A 19,856-nucleotide genomic window follows, 5' to 3' on the forward strand; every position below is an offset into this window, starting at 1 on the left:
TCACTTGCATTTTAAAGACACATGTGGATAATATATGTGAGAATCTAATTTATTACAATACTTCCAGAAAAGTCCAAAAAGAAAATTCTGTAAACACAAAAGGTCCCTTTTAATTTTAATCCTAGGAGGTCATGTCCACGAGAAATGCTTTGATATGACTTATCAGAGTCACTTAAGTCAGTTTGTGAGAATGGGGAGCTTTTAAATGTCTATATCAGCTTCTAGAATGTGTCCATGTCCTGCATATAGTATTCCAGAGTACTATATATTTTGCTGATTGAGGCAGGAGAGTAAATGGTAGATGACATGGAGATGATGCAGAAAATCCCATAAATACTTCTATACAACCTTGACAGAAAAATGCAGCAGTTACAAATTTACTGGCTAATGACTTGCTACCCTTTCATGACATGTTAATCATCTGACTGAGAGACATGCCTCATTCTGCCCAATGGGAGGACTCTAAGAATTTTCAAATTGTGTCCCTCAGGAAACAGAAATCTCTTCAGGACTTCTTTTATCCTAGTTAGTCCCATATTTGTTATGTCTATAGATCAATCTATTTTTTTAATAAAAGCAAAATATGCACTAACATCAGAATGCCATGGGCTCTCTCCAGAAGCTTGCTATTAGTTGAATTCACAAATATTCCATCTTTATCAAGTAAACTGCTATGGCTGGACAGTCGGCTCTGTTGGACACCTATCCTGTTATTCCAGTAAACTCCATATGTGTCACTGCAATATATAAAACAAGCATACAAGTTATTTAGCTTTCATAAATAATAATGATCAACGGCAGATATTTAATACAAATAGTAACAATTTCACATGTAGTAGTCTTTCTTCAACAATTTCATTTATCATGTAACTTAACTTACCGCTGAGCTTTCTCATTGATAGTGTTAACTCCCTGAAGGTCTGAAAGGGGTGTTCTTGGGTGTTTTCGGGCAATACCTGTAGCAGCATATCAACAATAACATTAACATTCTATTTTGTGAAAAGGAAACTCACTGGGCCAAATGAAAAGACCACCAAACTGCAATAATGTGCTGAAAATGATAACATGCTGGGAGAGGAAGGGTTGGGAGGATTGTAAAAGAGAAATCATGGTTGATATCTTACATTTAACATATGCTCTTAAAATAAAGGAAACCATGTACTAGTCAGCTGGTTTACTACAGAATCTACTTGTGATCCTACATAGCAACCATAATTAGTTAAAAAAATATGCAGATTTCTAGTCTCAAAGAGGGGAAAAAACCAAAACGGAGACTGTCAGTTAAGCTTTCCTAACATTACAAACACTGGCCTCCATAACTGAGTCACTGCAAAGACTTTACAAGGAAAAAATGGAATTATTGAAAGACTAAGCCTCAGCTGTTATTGCTTGGGTCAGATGCTTCTTTCCTTCTAAACTCCTTTTACAGTATTTGCTAATCTCTTCACGGCTGTGAATTCACAATTGTGAAAGGGATGCGGTGGTTTAGTGGTTAAGACGCCAATTCTGATGATTGGAAAATCTGAAGGTTGGCAATTCAAAGCCCAAGTGCTGCATGATGGGGTGAGCTTCTGTCATTAGTCCCACCTTCTGCCAACGTAGTAGTTCAAAAGCGTGCAAATGCAAGTGGATAAATAGGTACCACTTTGGTGGAAAGCTAAATGTGTTCCGTGCAACCATGCTGGCCACATGACCACCAGAGCAGTCCTTGGACAATGCTGGCTCTTTGGCTTAGTAACGGAGATTAGCACCACGCGCTACAGTCAGTTACAACTAGACATTCATGTCAAAGCTTTACCTTTACTGTTACTCACAACTGTAGAGAATATAAACACGGCAAATTGTCATCAAATTAAGTTTGCTGAAGGCCAGTTCTATGGAAACCTGTTCTTTCATATCTGTTTCATGATGCAATACGTTTCTGCCTCTGATGCAGAAGTCCAGTATGTAACATAAATATTGTTTTTCTTGTTACAGTCTAACAACTGAAGAGGTGCCTTCTAATTGAAAATATAAGATTACGGGGCTGAATCTATGCTACCAGTCATAACATTGTTTTAAGAGAAATTCTCTCTTCTCATTAAATCCTGTGAACTGAAATTCTGTAAAGATGGGAAAGAGATGGGATGTTTAAGAAAGAATTTCAAGATGGGGTATCATTGAGGTTAAGAGAGTGAACTATAAATCATGAAGGGGCTGGCTCAGATTATGCTTCTACTATGAATTTGCTAGGCAGTCTTGGTCAATCCAGTCTCTCTGCTACATCCCCTTAATCACAGATTGATTTACAAAGTTGTCCAAAGAATTGTAAGCTACTTTCAGTCCCATTTGGGAGAAAGGCAGGATATAAATCAAATCAATAAATAAATAAATAGTACATGATAACATATGTGAAGCACTTTGAACACTTCAAAGCATTATATACATTTCTATTAGTACTATTATTCTCAGCGACCATAAAAAAAGTTCATATTCAGGGTGATATAACTGAAGAAGTGATTAATGTAAGATAACAGAAAACATATGCCTTGTGTATTCCACTCAGCTTTCATGCTTTAGAGAGTAGGAAAAATGGTGGGGGTGAGGGGAGATTGGCTAAAGTGAATATGTAATACAGGATCAATGGTAATGGAATCTTTACAGCAAATCACCTGTATGAAAAGTTTAAAAATTTTAGGTAGTGCAGAAATAAGATTTTCATGATAAATTATCTGGATTGATCTGCCTCTATGTAAGGAAAGTAATTAAAACTGGGGAAATATTAATTAGTTCCTAGGTGTTAAAAGCCTATTTTTACCACTTCTCTGACTACAAACATTTCGATTAAAAAAAAACCTGAGATGCAAGAAATAATAAATTTAATTCAATTTTACTACTTACAATAACTGTAAGTATCATTAATTTGACTTGGTAACCAACATTGCACACATTAGTAAATTAGGTGATTCAACAAGCCAGAACTCCAGTTTCATTGTACTGTAGGTTGGGAAGTGCACGATCCTGCTATGTTTGACTAGAACTGATTCAGTCACCTCTATGAAAGTACTAATTTGCAGATTATAAAATCACTATCTGCAAACTAGATTCTCCCTCATGTAATATCATAAACATAGCACTTTGGTACAAGATTTTTTCTTTTTCAAAGATCTCACTAAAAGCTATTAAGAAAATTTGGGAACCACAGGCTAAGGAGATAGTCTTCTTATGGACAAATATAGTTTTTTTTTAAATGACATCAAACTAATTATAGTTATAAAATATCTAGCATGCTGTGAATAAATATGCAACATATTTTGGCAATTGGTAACTTTGTACACTATGTATGTAACTATTCATTTGTAATTTTCTGCTTTTGAGAGAATATAGATGAATCTAGATTACATGCACAATATGGTAAAATTCCGGCTTGATAGTTATCTGTTATCCTTGTGAATAGCTCTAAATTGGAAGAATGTGTCACAAAATGACAGATAAGATCCAGTATAAGTACAAAATAGTAAACCTCTATGATTCTATGACTATATCAATTATTGGATTATCACTACATAAAATCTCTGCTGCAACTACATTTGAAAATGCTGCATGTAGTTCTGGTTGCTCCATTTTGAAAAAGCATACAATAGATTGGGAAAAAGTAGAGAAAACGTAACTAAAGTAATTCAGGGGTGAGGCGCTTACTCTGATGAGGAAATGCTGAAGTGTTTGGGATGGTTTAGAAAAAAATCTGAGCAGGGAAGCATAGTACTGTCAGCCCTCCATATCCATGGAGTCAGCCATCCATAACTTGAAAATATTCAGAAACTGATTACCAAAAGAAAAAAAATTATTTCACCTAAACCTTAAATAGCTTAAGATTACCACAGAATGTGGCAGTCTCTTCTAGCTTTAATGTTTGTGTTTGTTCAAGATCAGATAAATTAATAGAGAAAACATGCCTAATCAACAAATTTCTCTGTAGTGGCTAAATAAAAACTTCTGAGGCAGTATCTCCCTGTATATCAGACTGATGGGGAAAAACCAGGGAAGGCTGTTAGTGGTTTCAACCTTCCCCAAGTCAGTTGGCAGGAAACCGATCACACAGGCTAGAATTCTGTTGATATGGCATGCTGGCATAATGGTTTATTACATCAACATAGCGAATTTGCAGAGCTGCACAAAGATGGCTGGGAGGGAGAGGAGAGAAAGCTGTTGGAAGAGAAAGTTGCCACTTCCTAAGCAGCCTGTTTATTCATTATTTGGCTTCTGGGTGGGTCACTGAAGCCAGGTGGAAAGGCTGCCTTGGAAAACTGCTTCTGGTACAGTAAATTTTCCAAGGCAGCCTTCCCAGAACACCCTGGTTTTGAGAAACCACCCAGTAGCCAGGCACTGCAGACAGGAGATAGCTTTATTTCCCCCCCAGTACTGTTGTGTTTGATTTTTTTTTTTTTTACTCCTACTATTACCTATATTGGTGTAGTTACACAAGTCCACTGTATCTCAGCCAAGATGTTGGACAAGATGGCCTTTTGACCTGATCCAGGTAGACAGTTGTTAATGAAGTTCCCTCAAGAATGAATTTTGGAGCAGACTGTTATGATGGTCTCAGGTTAAATTGTTTGGGGAAATTAATTTAACATAAGACTCATTCAATTTCTCCTTTAGCCTGTACCACCTGTTCAGTTTTCAAAATCAAAGTTAATAAATAACATCCATTTCCCTTCAGAAGAAGCAACAAACTTTTTGAAAGAGGGGCTGGCACACCAGCAAATACTCAACACAAATAAAAAGACCTCCTTTAATAAGGTTAGCAGCAATGTAGTGTCTCTGTAAACATTTATGGCATATCAAATGCTAAATGGAGGTAAAAGGCTTAAACCTTCCCTGGAATATGACCCATTAATGCTTACTGAAAAGATGAAACGTTTTCTCTAGCAGTTACCAGGCAAAATTCCAATAAAACTTTTATATCTCCTGTTTGAAAGGTCTGTGATGGTGATGCACATGATCACTGAGATGAAACCATTACTGCTTATGCAAAGCTACTTAATGAGCAAGCTGGGGTTATGGCAACCTTCAGTAGGCTTTCAATGTAGTTATAAGAAGGAAACACCATGTGCTACTCTTTATGGCAGAGGGTGTTATGTTTCATGCTGCTGGATCCCTTTGACTCCCACAAGAAGAATCCAGCCATCATTAGTAACAAAGGCAAACGGGCCTGGTTTTCATGCAGGGCTAGTTCATTATGTAACAAACAGAAGTGAAGAGAAGGAAATGGAGACCAAGTGCATCTTTGCTATTCTGTTCTGTAAAAGAAATCTTCTACTGGTGTAACATTTCTTCAGGTTGCACTAGAGAAGAGAATCTTTATTATAGAATCTTAGTTGCACTAGAGTCTTGGGAAACTGTGGGAGTTTTGAAGAGAATTTATTTTTTAAATCCATATGCAGATATTATGATAGAACAATAAGATGACCAAAGTTTTGGTCAAATCCCACTGAAAAATTCCTGTGTCTCTGGAATATTAATGCATCTTAAAATGTTTCTGCTTGTATCTAAAAATCACTGCTATTAAACTCTAGGACAACTAGGAGATCAATCCACCATTATTTTCTGTAAATGGATCCATGCCTTAGTTATGCTTGTACACTGGAAATATTTTTCTCAATTAAGTAAAGATCAGAGCACCTATTTCAAACCTCTAAGCTCCATGCCACCTAGAAATTCCCACTTGAAGGACACCTAAATCTATCTTACATCCTGTCACTGAAGGGGACACTTGGTTCTGCATTATATGGTTCCAAGCACAGCTGCCCATGCTTGATAATCAGTATGCTCCTGGTTTCCATTTCCTGCTGTGTGTGAGTGTCATGTCAGAGAGATGGTGGGATATGGCGCCTTACTGTACTTCTCCTCCTTGCATCTCTGCAGAATCTCTAAGCTCCTCTGATGAACTGGGTGGTGGAGAAAGCTAAAACTATCCACACTTTTCAAAACCGCATCATCATGCCCTTGGGAAGCAAAACAAAAACAAAAACATGGAGAGAAGAGAAAGATTACATAAGCAGAAACCAAGGAAGAGTCAAACACAGTGCGGACAACTGCTGTATTGACACAGAATTATCTAAAAGTCATGTTTGCTTCTGCCTGTGGACAACAGCTTCTTACAGTATTTGTAGCAATTCCAATTAACTGCACAAGATAAGATGTGTTCACTTTGCCTTGAACTATTGTAAGGCATGTTTCTGGGTCACAAAGAGGTGCTCTTCAAATGTGGAGAAAAGGCTGCAGACCAAATAGTTATTATCTGGCCCACTGATTTTACCTAGGATCAAGAGGTAAACTGCACTGCAGATTATATTGTATGGTTTTGACATGGATTAATATTTACATCATGCCATTTTCATAAAATATGACACATCCTACTTTTCAGTGATTAAAGATTAAACTGTAATGGGAATAATTAGCTCACTTACACATATATGATTTATAAAAAATGTGAGGATTTCTTCAGATTTACAATAATCTGAATACAATTCAAATATGTGCAGCATTAGGCAATGCACTTTAAAAAGTGATTCCAATTGTTAATACTGAAGCAATATGGAATACAATATACTAACAGGTAAGTTACAAAACATGAAGACACCAAACAATATGTATAATAATTGCAACTACTTTTGTTATATTGCATCAGTTTTTATGGCTCCTACATAAGCAGGGCTTCAGCCTTTAGATTTGATAATCACCAATCATACATCCAATAATTAAAGTTACCACTTTTCTCATATTTCAGAAATCCCAAATCTCTCAACTGAATTCACAATGGAAATCAGTCTTTTTTTAGCAGGTAGACTTCATTTTGGGTTCCAACTGTGTTAAATTTTCTTTACTGTTGAGCACATGTGTTTTATTAATTTGAGGTACAGAGCAGATTGCTCATGGCATAGTGTAACTTAGAAGAGATAAACTAAGTGGAAGTAATTCTGCAGCCAAGCAAATACAACATTCAAGACACTTTCAATTTGATATTTTACTTTTGCAGGACCAATTCCTGTTTAGGGCATAAGGAGCCCATGATATTTCTTTGATACTGTGAGCTCTGATAGTATTGGTACTGGACGCCTGGAGCCACTGGATTACAAATTTGAGAAACCGTTTTCTTTGTACTAGAAAGAGGGCAAATGATGGGGTGAATCTGACTGAACAGATTTCAGAATATTGTAGCACAGAGCAGGACAGACACCACAAAAAAGCCCCTTTTGAACTGGTTACTGCATATTTATCCTTTGTGCTCATTCAGTTTCAAATAATGTCATTTTAATTGTCAGTTTTCAAAATGGTTATGACTACAGTTTCTCTCTTTGGTTTACTTCACTGTATCAAGCAACCTCAAATGATTATGTAATAAGGAACAGGGATTACACTACAAATAACATGAAACAGCTTAAAGGGACACAAACATAGCCTCAGAATGGCATTTCCTATACCCATGCAAATTCAATAAGCTGTTCAAATGTGTAGCGAGATCTTGAAAATAACTTTTTTTAAAAAAGGGTACATGAAGAAATGTACCAAAATATAATATTGGACTAACTTTTCCCAGACAGTGCAAATCCATCTCTAGATCTAAGACATTCTTTATAACCTCAAGGTCATAAAATTAAGAAGTCGCTGTTTGTAGTCTTATGATTTGACCCTTGAATTTGTCTCACTGGTGTGAGAAAGTCATGTTTTAGTATGGACTGATGAGCTTTTCATACTGGATATTGGAAAGGGAGAAATGTGGAAAAAATAGTATTTTCAGCTACCAGAATAAAACTTGTCAACATAAAATCAAATAAATGACAGGAATGGGCAAATGCAATGGAGCAATTTTATGCCTCAGAAGACCACTGAGACTGTGCGCGCATGCGCACGCACACACACACACACAAAAGTCCTAAAAAGAAAAAGAAAAAAGAAAACAAAAACCTATGCATCTGGAATTCCACTTTTGGTTTTGAACAACAGGATTGTCTTTCTTTTGACATTAAGCAGTGCAAGAGTCCTGCAACAATATAAAAGGTGAATTGTCATGTGCAGAGGCTTCCAAGACAGCCCAATCACCCCTTTTTGACCAGAAAAATTGTTGCCTGGGGATTCTGGAAAGTCTAAAGCCTGAAAAAATAGCCTTGGGTGCCACATAGGGCCCCAGTGAGGCACTTTATCCATACCTAGACTACAGTATCATTTACTAAGTCTATAACAGGCACAACAAAATGTTGGCAGCTGAAACTGTCTGCCTTTACAAAGCCCTCAGACATATATGCTATCATACAAGAACACAAATACACACACACACACACACACAAACTGCAACTATTACTTTTACATCAAAGGGATTTAAACGAGGCCAAAGACATATTTTCAAAAATTGCTCAACATTACTCTCACAGAAACAACAAAAAACAAAGTCACTTAACAAGCCATGCTAGACACAGGCATGAGATACCTCCTACTTATACCATGAATGTAATATGAAAGTTTTCTAGAGGAAAACTCTAAAGTCACTCAGATCCGCTGTCACTGTACTTTCTGATTGGCCATGAAATGTTCCACATACCTATAGATAAAGTTACAACCACTGCAAAATAATAATAATAATAACAAAAATAAGAAGAAGAAATTTAAACTAACAGTTGTGCATGGTCATGAACATGTATTAGCGTATGCGTGTGAAATGCTCATATCAGAGATATATCAGGAATTCTATGAGATTCTATCAGTTTTACACTAAAACCGAGGGGGGGGGGAGACTCAATTATTGCACATGCTCTGTTCACTATTAAAGCAAATTTTATATAGGTCAGAGAAAGTTCTTGACAAAGTAAACCCTAAGGCAAACAGAAAGGAACTGAAGAGATGATGAAGCACCACCTTCATTTCTGCAGTCATAGTTCTCTAGTAATCAATACATGCTTGGAAGGGAAATACATTGTTTTATTTTTATTTTTTTACTACAATTGATTATCTGTACTGACTATGTTTTATTCTGCATTTTGTGTTCATCTCTGTGGCTTTTTTGGTATTGTATTTTAGTATTATATTTTAGTATTTTATATTATTGAAATAGTTATTAATTTTTATTGTATTTGTAAAGCACCATGTACATAATAATAATAATAAGGGCTAGGCCTATGGGGAGGAAATAGTAAAATTGACTAGACTGTTGTGTAAAAACAGTGCAAGTGTAAAATCAGTGCATTCTATCACTTAACTAACAGTCACTAGTCTTTTATTGTGTATATTGGTAAACATACTTGCAAAATTAATATCTTTAATGAACTGTAATTAAATGCTGTAATTTTTAAATGGTATCTTTTGTATAATGTTAACAATCTACCTTGTACTATGAACTGCAATTGCGTATGTTCCATGTGAACCTCTCAGACAAGAAATTATCGCACACATTGTTTACTACTCCAAGTTTGAAAGGAAAAAAGCTCAAAAATAAAATAAAAAAACCTCAGCACAGGAAGGGCAAGAATCAGATTCACAAAATCCCATAAGCACTTGATAGAAAATATCCTTAAAAATGGAGAAGGCTAAAAAGGGAGAAGGTTTCCCTTTTCTCCTTTCCCACACAATTATTAATACTTTATGTACAAGCATAAATATATGCGCTGCTAGTCATATAGAGACTATTGGCCAGAATCCATTGTCCCTGTGCTGGTCTGTATGCCAAAATTCTTCAGACCCAAGAAAAAGTAACAAAAGAAGAGTAAAAGAAGATTCTAATTAACATTTTGAAATCAGAAGAAATTAAAACGCTGTTGGGTTGGAAGGAGTAGTTCTAGATTCACTGCAAAGATATGTATGTGAACCATTATTGCTCTTGATTCCAAAGAACAACAAAAGAGTACTGTAACTTTTTGTGTTAGGTATGGAGCTTACATACAGAAGTTTTACAAAAACCAAGCAAAACCAGTATTTCATTGTTAAGCCCTTCCTTTAATTTACCATGTCCTGTTCCACAATAAAGCAAGATGTTTCAGCCAGCTACCCTTCACTGAGCTATTACCTACTGTGGGCGGAGCCAATGGTCTGGACATGGGTGGGGTCCCATGGACATCCATGGCAGCGGAGGCAAACAAACACACATACCGCCAACTTGCAGATGCTAACTAACTGTCTTTAATCTCAACCATGTCAGTACTAAAGGAACACAACTTTAAACAAAAAGAGCCCAACCAAAAGGGTCGGGCATTGTCTTTCTTCAGACCGGGGAAGCCTCTGGTCCCCTTGAGTTCCACAGAGGTTCAGGCATCGTCTGCACTTGTCGTCTGTCGATAACCTTCTCCAGACGCTCGGTTTCTGCCTTCTCTGGTCCCCCCAGCTTAGGTCCGTGTTCCCACTTATCTCCTGAGGGGTCCCACCAAATTCCCTCCAAAGTCTCCAGCGCCTGGAATGCGTGCCCGGGTCTCAGGGCTCCAGGATATTCACCTAATTTGCCTTCCCACCGGGGGTCCGGGAGCTTCACAGCCAGGTAGGGCCCTATCCTGGGCCTTCCCTGGGCATTTTGCGAAATGATAGGATAGGTTACCTGCTCTCTTCCTACCCCAGGAGCTTCTCCATGCCCTCATCTTCCGCATGTTCATCCACTTTCCCCAGCCGCCTGCCCCTCTCTCCTTTTAAGGGCTGGACTCTCCTCCACCCCTTCCCTGGGTGTGGCTCCTTCCTCCACAACCTCCACCCAGGCGCCCACTTGTCTCTCATCCTTCACTCCCAAACCCCACTCCTCCTCTGGGTCCTCTAGTCCCCCGGCTATCCTACTCGTCCCGTCTGTCAGGACCATGTTTTAAACAAGGCTGATAAAATGACATGGATGTGACCATTAGGTGGAGCTGCAACTGAACTTATTATAGTTCTAGTGGCAGGTACATGAGTCTGCATTTTGAAACTGTGCATCATGGGAATGCTGATGCAACTGTCACCTTTTGAGAGAGAGTGTCAGTTATGATGGTTGGTGTTAGAGTAACTGCCTCTGGTTTTGTTGTTATGGTCAGTTGGTTGACAAAGTAATTTATTTGTGAGTATTCAAGACAGATGTCTTATACTCTATGTAATCTTTGTAAATAGTTATGTAACAAAGATTAAAGAACCCTAATTTGAGAGAAACTTCGCTGTACTGAGATTCATTCCGGTGCGTGAGACAAAGTTTGCTGTGCAACTAAGATTCTTCACAGACCTTCTTCTAGGTGTCTTGTTCGCATACATAAACTCTGCTTGTGTTTGCTTCGACAAGAGTTATGAACCCAGCATGCACTTTGACACCATCAACCCTCACAGGACCTACTATCTCCTTACACTTACATATCAGTTTGATTTAAAATGTTCTCTGCATAAATACTTTAACAAAAGAAAACAATAAAAACTCTATTTTCCAAAAAAGTATTCCAAACATGAATGTTTAATACATTTTGAAAATCATATACTCCCAGAAGAACCCTGAAAAAGAGAAGGTTACCATAAACTCATCTAAACTATAATGATCTTTCCTTTTATAATGTGTTTGTAGGCACAAATGCATTCTTCTTTAATACGGCAGACTTTTTTGCAACATATGTATTTTAAAGACATAGACATACAAAATGTTTCAGTGTTCTCACAGTGAAAAATCTGACCATAGATTAGTTATCAAAAGCATAGTGTTCAGAGATTTCTGAGAAAAAATAATTCTATATGAAGGAAGAGTTACAATACTAGACACCTACCAGGTTTCTTTTCAATGTATCTTCTTCCAGCCTCCCTAAATGCAACCGCAGCTCTGAAGAAAGCTCTGAGGACTGCCCAGCGGAACACAGCAATAGGATCAATCCCAATCATTCCACAGATAAAGGCACTTTTGCTGCTTCTTAGGAGTGCCACAATATCTGGTCGCATATGGTCTGTATTTTTTTCTCGGAAATCCTAAGGACAAGAAAGGAAGATGTAGTGGCTTTATTATTCTCATGACAGTGTTCCTTCTGATTTAGGCTTTATTTACTCTGTGGCATCAGGGATTATGAAGAGCATGAATTCTACATTTAATACTATTTAGCTGATCTAACAAGTATATTGTAATTATAAAAGCATGATTTAGAATTGCATTTGTACTGCACCACTCATAAAGTAGCGTGGGCACTTGGTTTCCTCTGAGATTTGGTTTCAGGATCCTCAGTTGATACCAAAATCAGTTGATGCTCAAATCCCATTATATACAGTGGCATAGTAAAATTGTGTTCTTTACATAAAATGGCAAAATCAAGGTTTGCTTTTTGGAATTTAAATGGTTTGGATGTCAAAGGTCCCCAAATCATGATCAGTGTTGATTTCAATCATTTGCAAATTTAGATTTATGCAAATTATAGTTTAAAATATACCTTCTCTCCTCTGCTAATATTGCTTAAGAAAGAAAATATATTCTATTAATTTAAATGAAGAAGAGTTAAGTGTTGCCAAGGTAGCAATGGGCTCCCATTCATGATCATCATATCTCCATGTAAGAAAGTACAGTCAGCTCAGGCTCAAGGCTGTGTAGACAAACCTTTCATATGTTGTGCAGATGGGCCCTACTGAAAGAAATAGCTGAACATTTTAAAAGTTGGTCCCATTCATGCACTCATTTAAGTTCACTTGTGTAATCATAAGAACCATGATGGAATTTTTAGCTTTCAGATAAGAAAGTACATATATTCTGGATACAGTCCATCATGGGAATGAATTCCAAGAAACACAGAATCCTACATTAGTATTCCATTGTCTCAAGAGTCACAATCCACAATATAAAATCCCTGTTCTACAGTTGATACATTAATTCTGATAATCAGAACTTTGCTGAACAAGCAGGGAGCTTGAAGCATTATTATGATTGCAGGTTCTGACAGATACACACATTTTAGGACAAATAAATAACCATAAACAATATACAGACCTTCACACCATATTTAACTTTTCCAGCATAATGTTTTATAATGAAAGCAGGTTCCATCACAGCTGGAAATTCTATGTAGAGGTTCCCTTCATGCTGGCGCTTAAATTTGTCTAGTAGTGTTTGATTCGTTGCTTGTGGGAAACTAAATAAATTGGAGAAAAACACAAAAGCTTTCTTCTTAGTGATATAATTTTGATCATGTGTAAAATATTCAAGAATACACATTCCTGTGAATCTTCTAATTACAGATAGATAAAACCAAGTCTTGAACCAATGATTAGTAAAAATTTGATTTGTAACAGCATACTAAATAGTATTCTTATAAATAGCAACATGTTCTAGCGATAAAATTATCTAGAACTCCACTCTTTTTTCTCATGACAATACAGATCAAAGATCTGCTAGTATGCGTCAAACAAATCAGAATATATAATTTTGTTCTACCTAGAAATTTTAATGGGAAAAAAGCATAATATATGCAATAGTTGCAACAGAATACTATTTTTATCCTCAAGTATCAGTACAACCAGTGCAGAACAAAGCAGTCTGCATACTTAAATTGCTCCTAGTATACATTATACAGACTTGGCTGATTCTATGCTGAAGAGAGTCTGCATATATTTACGTTTAGAGTTGTGTCAGTTGCACTACACTATCTCATTATACATTATACATTGATGTACACAACTACGTGCAACCATGCAATCAATGCACAACAATGAGCAATGGGCAATGATGCACAATTCCACCATATGTGTAACTTAGGAGCAAAGCACACTGATGGCTTGGAGCTGAAAGCAGGTTGCCACCACTCTTCTAAATGCCACCAGCCGGAACTATTTCCCCACATTCCATTTGCTGGTAGGTTTGGGCTCCCTTAGGAGGCTTCAGAGCGGGTTCCAGCCGATCTGGGGCATGCAACCTCTGCACTGTTTTTCAGAAAGCGATGTTGACTTGTTGCAATTATGGCATTTCCTTCTAAATGTTCAGATTCTGTTTAATGATGTGCTCCAGAATCTTTCCTAATACTGATGTCAGACTAACTGGGCAGTAATTGTTGGGATCTTCTCCCTCCCCCACCCTTTTTTTTGACAATGGGGATGTTTGCTCTCCTCCAGTCTGCTGGGACTTCTCCTGTTCTCCAGGAGTTCCCAAAGATTATTGCCAGTGGCTCTTAGATTACATTGGCCAGATGTTTTAATACCCTTGGGTGTAGTCCCTCTGGACCCGGAGACTTACATTCAATTAGATTAAGTAGCTATTCATATACTACCTCTTTACTTATTCTGTACTGCATTTCCCCAATTGTGTCCTCTACTCTATTTTCCTCGGGTTGACACTCTTTTCCTTTTGTGAGAAGACTGAGACAAAGAAGGTGTTGAGTAGTTCTGCCTTTTCTCTGTCCCCTGTTAGCATTTTATCATCTGCTCCATGCACTGGCCCGACCATTTCCTCCTTCTTCCTTTTTCTATGGACATACTCAAAAAAAGCCCTTTTTATTGTTCTAAACCTCTCTAAGAAGCCTGAACTCTGTGCTTTAGCTTTTCTGACTGTACCCCTACATGTGCTAGCTATTTGTTTGAATTTCTCTTTGGTGATTTCCCCTTTTTTCCATTTATTATACATCTCCTGTTTAAAACGTAGCTCAGTTGAAAGTTCTTTAGTCAACCACCCACTTTTCCTCCTCATTGGAACAGTTTGAAATTGTGCCTTTATTATCTCCTATCTGTCCTGAATTCCCTTCTCTTTTAGTATTCCACCACGGGATCACCCCTGGTATTTCCCTTTTAGGTGATATGAATGTTTCAGATATGTAAGTTATTAAATAATGTAATTCTGTTTTTATACTGTATTTTAATTATTTTGATTTGCCTTATGGTTTGCTATCTGCAGTAAAGGATGATGATGATGATGATGATGAGACATTCACAGGATTCCAGGACTTTACTTATACTAACACATTTCCACCTCAGGCAGTGTTGCTGTGCAACCAAGAGATTTTGTTGCAATTTCTGAAAATCCTCTCTTGAATAAAGAGGGTATTTCCCTCTCATTCACAGTTCCACAACACATAATCCACAGATCTCTAAACTGAGATCCAAGAAAAGAAACTACATCAGACTGTAAACTGCCATCAGGATAGCAATTAGTTGTTTTGGATGGAAAAATGGGTGATCTGGAAGAATAATTAAACACAGGTTGACTGCTGTGTAACAACAAACCAACATTTTCTGTAATGGGTTTCCTGCTATTTTATCCCAGTAGAATTAATTAGAATTTCTGTCCCATAGAGATATAGTAAACAGTGAACCCAGGTTCCAAATGTTGATCCTTACAAAACCAAAACAGCACAAGTCATGTACAAAAATTAAAACTTTCATTTAAAAAAAACTATTGGGGAACCCCCCTCAAACAGCTCAACAAACATTGTTAATGGCCTGACTATTGTAGTGTTGTTGGGAAAGGATGTAGATATCCTGGAAGAAGGTATAGTTGTACGAACAGATGCACGTGATGCTGTTATTCTTTATTGCAAGTCCTGCTAGTCCCATATAAACAATCAAGCTACCTGGAGTGAACTTTCACTTCCTGGGATTAGTTTGGTCTCATTTGTATCATCTTGTTTAACAGTATGAAAAATTGTAAAATGTCATGCAAGACCTTTCTCACATTTCTGCTTCTAGGATGCTAGTTGTTTGTACTAAAGGAAGCACTCAATTTGGGAGCAGTTCTTTTAGAGATTACCTACAGCCCTCTCCTAAGAATGCCACTAGCCATTCATGCTGGGAGATTCTGGGAGTTGTAGCCCAGAGAAGTAACTTTCCAAAATCTGCTCAACAGCTGAAGAGAGGGAAGACAGCATACTCACTTGCTTTCTTCATCCAGCAGATGGAGCAATCCTGTTGGTTTTTTACTGATGAGGTTTATACAACCAGAGTTGTCTATGTAGTCTATGTTATGCCAGCTAATGCCTTCAAGTCTGTACTCTTCCTGGGGCAAGGATACAAGTTACAGTGAGATAAAAATTATGCAACATTTTTGCAACATTAATGCAAACTATTATCCTTTGTAGACGTGCATGTTTTTCCTACATACAATAATGGTGCCTCTGGACATGTCCAAATTTTTAACAGTGAAGTACTAATGAGCATATGTAGACTGTATTTCCTTTCCGTAGGAAATGTTTTCTCAACAGTATAAACTGAAATCTCACTTCTTGTGGCAACTCCATGCCTAGCCTATTTATGGTCCCATAGACATTGCATGAGACCTAAGGTGAGATGACAGACAATCCTTTTATTCAGAGGGAGAGTTAAGGCCCTAGGCTACAGGCAGAGTATTCACAGCACCTGGAAGATGACCACCCATGTACGCAATGTTCTTGAATGCATTCCTAGTAAGAAACCAACATTTTCCTCCCTGCAGAACAACCTTATCTTCAACAAAAAGGAAGCAATAAATCTGAAACACTATAATCTGGGGAGGATGTAACATTGAGAAGTTACTTTCTGGTGAAATTTATATCAATTATCATTAAAAATATAGTAAACTATAGTTTTATAGACTTACTTGCTCCAATTTAAAGATGTGTTGGTTAAAATAGTGCTGTAAACGTTCATTTGCAAAATTAATGCAGAATTGTTCAAAGCTATTGCTTTCATAATCTTCAAACCCAAAAATATCAAGTACTCCAATGGATAAAGTCTGGAACATACAAAGAAGTACAACTATTGCACTTAATATCTGAAGTTGCTAGACTGTGAAAGAATGTTAGTGTTGAAGCACACACCATGGCTGCATTCTGTAAGTACCTGTCTGTGACCACCTGTCACAAAAATCAGGAATTCCCTCTCAGGCTCAATCAATCACTAATAATAATAATAATAATTAGTCCTCATTTCACCCAAATGAATGCATACAACTCTGGAACATGGCTAGCTAAAAGAAAAATATAGAGTGCTTTTAAGAGGGATGGGTAGAACATGAATGCTTGAAAAAGAGAGCTGACTCAATAGAAGAAAAAATCCTGGATAGAAGTACTCTGTGCAGACATACGTAAGTTGGAAAACTATAACAGTTCCTTTGAAGAGGTTTTACAAAACTAAGGTGTGCATTTATTATTGCCTCCAGGTTACAATTATATCTGTTATATGCCTGCAGGTTTTGGACAACCTTACAGCAAAATCTTTTAAAGTATATGTGGGGTGTTTTAACTTGATTTTACAACATGCTACCCTTTCCCATAGGATGAACTATAGACAGTACTGTTAATATCAAACTGAAAGGTTCAGCTGGGTACACTGCTTCAAGTATCAGATCAAGGACTCCAAAAATGATCTAAACTGTATTGTTACAAGCTGTTTACCTCACCTGTCGGGAGGGGAGGAATGTAGTATTAAGGACATCACTAATTATGTATTAAGGACATCACTAATAACCAGCACATTCTTCTTTCAATCTCCACTTCTAGTGCACTGCATCTTACCCTAAATCTAAGAGTAATCATAGCAACATTTCTAGCAAACTGTTAATACTGAATATATAAGGGTCTTATAAATAACTGCAATAAAATGAAAAAAAATGCCGCCGCATTAAAACACATCAGATTTTCCTCCTGAAGCAACATACTTCTCTTTCTACTGTGATGGTTGAATGCTTCTAGAATGTAGCACAGATAATAATAATATTTCTAGATTTTAAAATTGGCCTCTTAGCTATTTCTAGATGATTTAATAGAAGTGGGATTTTGAAGCCAAGTAGAGTTCTTCAGATTTATTTACTGTGTAATTGATTTAGGGACTACATGTTCTTGTTGTGTGCCTTCAAGTCATTCCTGACTATCCTGGTCTCCAGTGTCAGAGTCCAACACTCAAACCACTATATCACTCTGGCTCTCAGGCACTACATAGTTTTAGTGAATGTTTAATTTATTTATTTACTTGCTTTTACACTTTAATAGAATCATAGAGTTGGAAAAGGCCACAAGGACCATCCAGTCCAACCCTCTGTCATGCAGGAGATCTAAATCAAAGCATCCCCGACAGATGGCCATCCAGCCTCTGCTTAAAGACCTCCAAAGAAGGAGATTCCACAACATTCTGAGGGAGTGCATTCAACTGTCAAATTCCTCTTATTGTCAGGAAGCTCTTTCTAATGTTGAGCTGGAATCTCTTTTCTTATAGCTTATTTATTTATTTACAGTATTTATACCCCACCCTTCAGCCCTGAAAGCTCTCAGAGAGGCTTACAATTATTATTATTTTTAATTAGACAGTTCCCTGCCCTCAAGCTTACAATCTAAAAGTTTGCATCCATTATTCCGTGTTCTAGTCTCTGGAGCAGCAGAAAACAAGCTTGCTTCATCCTCAATGTGACACCCTGTCTGGGAAAGCAGCCAAAGGGCTGATAAGGCAGCTAGTTCTCAAACAAACAAACCCCCTCCCAGCACAGCAAAGTCAGTGTAAGCTACACAGTCCTGGAGATTCACAGTAGTTCTACCAAAAGGGATTACCAAGAGAATTGTCAGACGGTCCGAGGTTCAGGGTAACAGATAGGCAGGTCGATAAAGCAGTCCAAGGTCAAGGTTTCGGGGTAGTCAAGACAAGAAGCCAAAGGAGCCAGAGACAGAGTCTTTCCTCTAAATGAGTCAGATATCCACTGGCAAAGAACCACACATGCTCCAGGTGCTTAAGAAGGCAAGGAGCCGGCCTTCAGCTGTGTCTGATTACGAACACGCTTCTGATAAAGCCTCCGAGATCTTCGAAGGCCCTCTCTTTTCTGCTCGACGCTCCTTGAAGGTAGGCACACTGCCCCGATCCTCCTCCATGTCCACAGCCTCGGCACCAGGCAAACTTGACTGCTGAACCTCTGGAGGGGCCACAGACTCTGCTCCAGCAGAACTAGGGCCAGCCTCTGGCTCCTCCATTACAGGTTCAAGCCCCAGGGGCTCGGGCTCCTCCATTACAGGTTCAGGTCCCAGGGGCTCTAGCTCATCCTCTGAGTCCTCCAAGCCATCCTCCAAGCTGGGCATGACACACTCCTTCAAATACTTCCAACAGGGCTATCATGTCACCTCTTAACCACCACTTTTCCAAGCTAAACATACCCAGCTTATGAGTCTTTCCTCATAAGGCATGGTTTCCAGACCCTTCACCATTTTGGTGACCCTCCTTTAGACACGCTCCAGCTTATCAGCATCCTTTTTGAATTGTGGTGCCCACAACTAGACACAGTATTTCAGGTGGGGCCTGACCAAAGCACAACAGAGTGGCACTATTACTTCCCTTCATCTAGACACTATACTTCTATTGATGCAGCCTAAAACAGCATTTGCCTTTTTAGCTGCCGCATCACACTGTTGATTCATGTTCAACTTGTTGGAGCTTCTTGTCTTTCCACCTAAGCCCTCCCTCTAATATTCTTTTTCTGTTTATGACATCTCTATCCGACTGGTCCAGAAAGCCTGCATTCTTGGTTTCATTTTTGATTCTTCTCTGTCGTGTATCTCCCAGATCCAGGCCACAGCCAAGGCCTGTAGATTCTTTCTCTACATTATTGCTAAAATCCATCCATTACTTTCGGCCTCTACTGCCAAGACTCTGGTCCACGCTCTGGTCGTCTAATGACTAGATTATTGTAACCTCTTCTGGCAGGGCTTCCTCTCTCTCACCTCCATCCTTTAATTTCTGTCCAGCATTCAGCTGCATGCATTATTACATTATTATTATTATTATTATTATTATTATGCTTTATTTATACAGCACTGTCGATTTGCACAGTACTGTACATACAAACAATAAAATAGATAAGAGTAAACCTGCCCTGCCCACCACTCTAACCATATCTCTCCTTTATTATCATCTCTTCACTGGTTCCCCTTCCCCTTCCATATTCAGTATACGCTCCTGTTGCTGACTTTCAAAGC

General features: G+C 38.0%; 1 protein-coding gene across 11 annotated transcripts in view; it reads right to left on the reverse strand.

Moving 5' to 3' along the window:
* The window catches only part of MYO9A (myosin IXA), a 132,646-nt gene that overhangs the window by 52,859 nt on the left and 59,931 nt on the right, over nt 1-19,856 (reverse strand). For 10 of the 11 annotated variants that reach the window (XM_089538894.1, XM_089538901.1, XM_089538898.1 and 7 more), the window contains 7 exons: nt 16,502-16,636; nt 15,801-15,922; nt 12,932-13,073; nt 11,733-11,928; nt 5,880-5,987; nt 881-956; nt 594-737 (listed from right to left, as the gene is read on the reverse strand). In XM_089538894.1, the coding sequence (XP_089395020.1) occupies nt 594-737; nt 881-956; nt 5,880-5,987; nt 11,733-11,928; nt 12,932-13,073; nt 15,801-15,922; nt 16,502-16,636 (923 nt within the window). The remainder of the gene's footprint in view (nt 1-593; nt 738-880; nt 957-5,879; nt 5,988-11,732; nt 11,929-12,931; nt 13,074-15,800; nt 15,923-16,501; nt 16,637-19,856) is intronic. The other variant, XM_089538896.1, reaches the window with a different exon arrangement.

The sequence above is a fragment of the Sceloporus occidentalis genome, unplaced genomic scaffold (genome assembly GCF_023333645.1).
Source record: "Sceloporus occidentalis isolate IW3139 unplaced genomic scaffold, rSceOcc1.0.p SCAF_9, whole genome shotgun sequence".
Lineage (NCBI taxonomy): Eukaryota > Metazoa > Chordata > Lepidosauria > Squamata > Phrynosomatidae > Sceloporus > Sceloporus occidentalis.